General features: G+C 49.6%; 1 protein-coding gene across 1 annotated transcript in view; it reads right to left on the bottom strand.

Moving 5' to 3' along the window:
• Positions 1–721: 721 nt before the first annotated feature.
• Positions 722–7010, bottom strand: part of LOC140409332 (homeobox protein EMX1) — an 852172-nt gene continuing 845883 nt past the window's right edge. The window contains exon 2 of the mRNA XM_072497747.1: positions 722–4272. Within this exon, the coding sequence (XP_072353848.1) occupies positions 4105–4272 (168 nt within the window). The 3' untranslated portion in view covers positions 722–4104. The remainder of the gene's footprint in view (positions 4273–7010) is intronic.

Raw genomic sequence — 7010 nt, forward strand, 5'->3', positions numbered from 1 at the left:
AGCGGGTGCAGAGGAGATTTACCAGGATGTTGCCTGGTATGGAGGGAAAATCTTATGAGGAAAGGCTGATGGACTTGAGGTTGTTTTCGTTGGAGAGAAGAAGGTTAAGAGGAGACTTAATAGAGGCATACAAAATGATCAGGGGGTTAGATAGGGTGGACAGTGAGAGCCTTCTCCCGCGGATGGAAATGGCTGGCACGAGGGGACATAGCTTTAAACTGAGGGGTAATAGATATAGGACAGAGGTCAGAGGTAGGTTCTTTACGCAAAGAGTGGTGAGGCCGTGGAATGCCCTACCTGCTACAGTAGTGAACTCGCCAACATTGAGGGCATTTAAAAGTTTATTGGATAAACATATGGATGATAATGGCATAGTGTAGGTTAGATGGCTTTTGTTTCGGTGCAACATCGTGGGCCGAAGGGCCTGTACTGTGCTGTATCGTTCTATGTTCTATGTTCTATGAGGCATTCTATAAACGTGAATTGTTGTTCGTAATGGACTTCAATTCTGTGATGGTCAGGGAACCAGAGGGAGACGGCCAGTGCCTGGACAATGCCGCCGACACTCTCAGCCATGGCCCACAATGACTGGGCCAAGCTCTGGAGCACCGCTGCAATGTGCAGGTGCCTCTGGTACATGGCTGTCCGGGCGACGGCAACCCTCAAGATAGAACTCAAGAACAGAGCTCTTATTGGTAGCAATAACTCCACAACCCCATGGTAGGAAAAATCACAAGTCTTTATTCATATACTCAGACAGAGAATGCAGGGGAAGCAAAGTAATACAATTTAGCTTTCTGAAGCACACATTAAACGACATCACAGATATTTACAGTCTGCTCGTTGCGAGTGCAGAGGGAGCCCGTGTTCAGAGCGAAACGCCAGCTACGTGACCAAACTTGACCAGAGGTGCGGTGGCCCCTCGGCTTTTCACAGGGGATTGAGCCTGTGCGAGGAGGACTCCCCACCAGAGCTCTTCCACCTTACAAAACCCATCATTAACCAATGTGGAGCAGTATTCCCGATCGTCCCTGCTCCTTCCAGTCACTGAACTATGGCCCCTGGTTGAAGTGTGGACTTGTAAGCTTGGTGTGTAGATTTCAGTGGGTGTCTGAGTGAGTGTGTGTGTGTAAGTGTGTGTGAGTCATGTATGTGAATGTGCGTGTGTGTGAGTGTGTGCGCGTGTGTGTGAGTGTGTGTGAGTCATGTATGTGAATGTGCGTGTGTGTGAGTGTGTGCGCGTGTGTGTGAGTGTGTGTAAGTGTGTGTGTAAGTGTGTGTGAGGCATGTATGTGAATGTGCGTGTGTGTGAGTGTGTGCGCGTGTGTGTGAGTGTGTGTAAGTGTGTGTGTAAGTGTGTGTGAGGCATGTATGTGAATGTGCGTGTGTGAGTGTGTGTGCGTGTATGTATGTGAGTGTGTGTGTGTGTGAGTGTGTGTGTGTGTGAGTGCGTGTGTGTGTGTATGTATGTGAGTGTGCGTGTGCGTGTGTGGGCCTGTGCGCGCACGTATGAGTGTGTGTTTGTGAGTGTTTCTATGGCAAGTGGAGTCTGTGTGGAGTCTGCACGTCCTCCCCGTGTCTGCGTGGGTTTCCTCCGGGTGCTCCGGTTTCCTCCCACAGTCCAAAGATGTGCAGGTTAGGTGGATTGGCCATGCTAAATTGCCCTTAGAGTCCAAAATTGCCCTTAGTGTTGGTTGGGGTTACTGGATGATGGGGATAAGGTGGAGGTGTTGACCTTGGGTAGGGTGCTCTTTCCAAGAGCCGGTGCAGACTCGATGGGCCGAATGGCCTCCTTCTGCTCTGTAAATTCTATGATTCTATGAAAGTGTGTGTATGTGTATGTGTGTGTGTGTGTGGCATGTGCGTGACTATGTGTGTGTGTGTGTATGAGTGTGTGTGCAGGATGTGTGTGAGAGTGAGTGAGTGAGTGTGAGAGCGAGTGAGTGAGGCTGGTATTCATGTGTGACTGTCTCTTTGCGGCCGCGTGTGTGTGCGATTGTGCACATGAGCGAATGTGTGTGTGTGAGTGAGTTTGTGAGTAAGTGAGTGTGTGTGTGCCAGTGAATGAATGTGGGTCAGTGTGTGTATGTGCGGTGTCTGTGCCTGTGTGAGGTGTCTGTTTATCTGTGTGTGTATGATGTCTGCCTCTGTGTGTGTGTGTGTGTGTGTGTGTGTGGGTGCGTGTATGAGTATGTGAGGGAGTGTGACTGTGTACATATGAGGTGTGTGTATGAGAGTGTGTGTCTGTTTATGTATCTGGTATTTGTGAAGGACTGTCTCTCTGTGACTGTGTGTGTGAGTGAGTGAGTGTATGTGTGTGGTGTCTGCCTGTGTGTGTATGATCTTGAGAGTGTGCATGTCTGTGTTCATGCGTTCATTGGGGCTGATTTAGCACAGTGGGCTAAACAGTTGGCTTGTGATGCAGAACAAGGTCAGCAGGGAGGGTTCAATTCCCGTAACGGCCTCCCTGAACAGGCGCCGGAATGTGGTGACTAGGGGCTTTTCACAGTAGCTTCATTGAAGCCTACTTGTGACAATAAGCGATTATTATTATTATTATGTGTGTGTGAGTGATTGTGTGTGTCTGTGTGGTGACTGTGACTGTGAGTAAGTGAGTGAGTGGCTGAGTGAGTGGGTCAGAGTATGTCAGTCAGTGCATGTGTCTGCATGATTATTTGGCTGTGTCTGTCTATGTGTGTGTGTGTAGCTGCCGGTATGTGGCAACGTAAGAGTGTGCACACATATGTGTGAGCGTGTGCGTCAGTGTGAGTGCTGAGCGTGTGTCTGTTTGTGGCCTCTATCTATTTCTGTGTGAATATGTGTTACTGTGTGTATACATGTGTGTGTGTGGTCTCTATCTGTTGTGTGAGTCTGTGTGTTGTGTGTGTGAGGGTGTGGGTGTGAGGTTGTGTGTGGTGTGTATGTGTTGTGTGTGTGGTGTTTTTGAATGAGTATGTTGTGGGTGTGTATGAGTGTTGTATGTGCGATGTCTGTGTGAGAGTGTGTTTTGTGTGTGGTGTCTGTGTGTGTCTGAATGTGTGTGCACCCTGTCTGCCTGTGTGCGAGAGTGTGTGGGTATGTGTGTGTGTGTGGTGCCTGTCTGATATGTTTGAGAGTGTGTGTTGTGAGTGTGGTGGTGAGTGTGTGTGTGTGCGTGGGTGAATGATGTGTGTTTGAGTGTGTGTGTGAGTTTGTGTGTGAATGAGAGTGTATGTGAGTGGTGTGGTGTGAGTTTGTGAGTGTGTGTCTGGTATCTGTATTGGACCGTCTCTGTGTGACTGTGTGTGTGTGACCAGCTGAGTACTCTAACTGGCAAAGCTCACACAGGTAGAATAACCATGACAATCAGTTGTTGGAGGTATGGCTGGGCAGTGGAGCTGAACCCAGTGAGTGTCAGCACCTTCAGGCGAGCAGAAGGGGATCATTCCTCCAGAAAAGCCCCAGACGCCTTCTACACCCCCTGCGCCTTGACCTTTGACGTACACAACATCATTTGATGTGACACAGCCAGGGTGCGTCGATAATCCTGCGAAATGCATTTTTATCAGGCAGTTAGTGGAAAACGCTCCAAACATTTCTCACACAATAATGGGAAACAATAAAGCTCATTCACTGAAAACCCCAACAACCTCCCAACACCTTCCCTTGTGAATCAATCCATCTGAACATCTGTATCCCAACAAAAAAATATTCAACTCCCGAGGGGACAAACCCTTCAAACCTTGGCGGCCCCTGTCCCCTCACCACAAGTTGAACAGTCACCGCTACAAAAAGGGGCGTCCAATAAATAAAAAAAAAAAGAGTTTATTCTTTCAGATAATTTTTGATATAATATATATTTATATATATACACAGAGGACAGTTAATGTCACAGGAAAAGTGTCACTGGCTTCCAGGTACATCCTAAAGTACATTTTTCTTTTCCGATTCTGCCTCCGCAAAGTCTTGTCCAAGATCTTCGATGATTGTCAATGTGTGTTGTTCTCCAAACTGTTTGGACCTTTTTGCCATCGCCCTCGCACTGGGTGGAAATGTCCGTGCTTTCAGGTAGTTCATTTCACTGTCACTCCCCCCTCGCCTTCCTCCCAACCCCGCTCTCCCCCGCTAATCCTCTGAGGTGACATCAATGTCCTCGGGACTGGGCTGTTTTGTTGCCAGCCTCCAGCGGTTGACGTGGTGCGAGCCTTTCTTTTTCTGCTGGGACTCTGGCCCCTCCTCCTCCAACTTCTGACGTTTGTATTTTGTCCTCCGGTTTTGGAACCACACCTTCACCTGCAATACACAAAGACAAGGACATTCACTCGGGCTGACGAGGGGCAAGTTACATTCGCGCCACACAAGTGCCAGGCAATGGCCATCTCCGACAAGAGAGGATCGAACCATCGCCCCTTGACATTCAATGGCATTACCCCCATCGCTGAATCCCCCACAATCAACAGCCTGGGGGTTACCATTGATCAGAAACCGAACGGTACTAGTCAGAGAAGGTGACCTGGAGCAATGTCTTACGGGAAAATCAATGGCGAAGTGGAAGGGCTTTCAAAAAGGAAATGGGGAGAGTATAGGTCCAACATGTTCCCGAAAGGGGGAAATGTAGGAGCAATAAGTTCAGGGAACCCTGGATATCTAGGACAATCCAGGACTGGATAAGGAGGAAGAGAAAGGCTTTTAGCAAATCCAAAGGGAGAAATTCAACTGCGGCTCGAGAGGAATGTAGCAAGGGCAAGCGGGAACTTAAGAAAGCAATTAGGAGAGAAAAAAGGGGCATGAAAAATGAATTGAGAATAAGATTAGGGAGGACCCTAAGATATTCTATGAATACATTAAGAGGAAGAGGTTAACCAGGGAAAGAATAGGGTCGATTAGAGCCACGGGTACAATCTGTGTGAAGCAGCAGGACATTGCGAGGGTGTTGAATGAATACTGCTCATCGGCCTTCACTCAGGTGAAGGAGGACGTAGGTACAGACCAGGAAATGGGACTGAGGACCTTGAGCAGTGTGACACAGGAAGTGAGGAGGTATTGGAGGCTTTGACAAGCTTAAAAATAGACAAACCCCCAGGCCCGGATGAACTGCATCCCAGGGTGCACGAGGCGAGGCAGGAAATTGCAGGGACTCTGACGCAAGTTTTTTATTCCTCTCTGGCCAAGGGACTGGGAACAGCTAATGTGGTTCCACTTTTCAAAAAGGGTGGGAGAGATAAACCAGGGAGTTACAGGCCAGTGAGTCTCACGTCAGTGGGAGGGAAACTACTGGAGAAAATTCTGAAGGAGACAATTAATTTCCGCTTGGAAATACATGGCTTGATTCAGGATGGCCAGCATGGCTTTGTCAGAGGGAGGTCATGCCTAACAAATTAGATACAATTTTTTGATAAAGTAACCGAGTGTGTGGATGAAGGAAGTGTAGTTGACGTAGTTTATATGGATTTTAGCAAAGCCGTTGACAAGGTTCCACATGGGAGACTGGTTGAGAAGGTTGAAGCACGTGGAATTTCAAGGAGACATGGCGAGGTGGATCAGGAAGTGGCTCAGTAATAGGACCCAAAGGGTGGGGGGGGGGGGGGGTAGAAGGCTGGTTGATCCAGTATCCAGCGGCACACCACAGGAGGCTGGATTAGCTCAGTTGGCTGGACAGCTGGTTTGCGGTGCAGAGAGCGAGGCCCAGCATCGCGGGTTCAATTCCCGTACAGGCTGAGGTTATTCATGAAGGCCCCGCCTTCCCAACCTTGCCCCTCGCCTGGGGTGTGGTGACCCTCAGGGTAAATCGCCACCAGGCAGCTCTCCCCCCTCACAGGGGAAAGCAGCCTCTGGTCATCTGGGGTGATGATAACTTTACACTTATACCACAGGGATCAGTGCTGGGCCCCGTATTGTTTGTTACATCTATAAATGATAAGTAAGTTCGCAGATGACATAAAGATTGGTAGTGAAGAAGAGGGTGGTAGGTTACAGGAAGTTACAGATGGGTGGGTCAGATGGGCAGAGCATTGGCAGATAAGTGCGAGGTGATGCACTTTGGCAGACGAAACAGGACAAGGGAAGATGCAATGAATGGCAGGACACTCGGAAGCTCAGAGGAACAGATGGATCTTGGGGCAAGTAAACAGATGGATCTTGGGGAACTTGTTCACAGATCCCTGAAAGCGGCAGAGCAGGTGAATACGGTGGCAAGAAGGCGGATGCGACAGTTGCCGTTATCAGTCGTGGCACAGAACAGAAGAGCAAGGAGGTTATGTTGGAGCTGTACAGGATGTTGGCGAGGCCACAGCTGGAGTACTGGGTGCAGTTCTGTAGGAAGAAGGTGATTGCGCTGGAGGGGGTGCAGAGGAGATTCACCAGGATGTTGCCTGGGATGGAGCACCTGAGCCACAAGGAGAGGATGGATTGGCTTGGATTGTTTTCTTTACAGCGGAGAAGACTGAGGGGGGGGGATATGATTGAGGTGTATAAGATTATGGGAGTGTCGACAGGGTAAATAGGAAGCAGCTGTTCCCCTTGTTCAGGGGTCAATCACAAGGGGGCATAGTTTTAGGGTCAGAAGCAGGAGATTCCGAGGGGATTTGAGACAACAAAATGTCACTCAGAGGGTGGTGAGAATCTGGAATGCACGGCCTGGGAGGGTAGTGGACGCCGGAAACCTCACACTGGAATGCGCGGCCTGGGAAGGTAGTGGAGGCTGGAATCCTCACACTGGAATGCACGGCCTGGGAAGGTAGTGGAGGCTGTAATCCTCACACTGGAATGCACGGCCTGGGAAGGTAGTGGAGGCTGTAATCCTCACACTGGAATGCTCGGCCTGGGAAGGTAGTGGAAGCCGGAAACCTCACACTGGAATGCACGGCCTGGGAAGGTAGTGGAGGCTGTAATCCTCACACTGGAATGCACGGCCTGGGAAGGTAGTGGAGGCTGTAATCCTCACACTGGAATGCTCGGCCTGGGAAGGTAGTGGAGGCTGGAATCCTCACACTGGAATGCACGGCCTGGGAAGGTAGTGGAGGCTGTAATCC

Source organism: Scyliorhinus torazame, chromosome 3, assembly GCF_047496885.1.
Source record: "Scyliorhinus torazame isolate Kashiwa2021f chromosome 3, sScyTor2.1, whole genome shotgun sequence".
NCBI classification, from domain to species: Eukaryota; Metazoa; Chordata; class Chondrichthyes; order Carcharhiniformes; family Scyliorhinidae; genus Scyliorhinus; species Scyliorhinus torazame.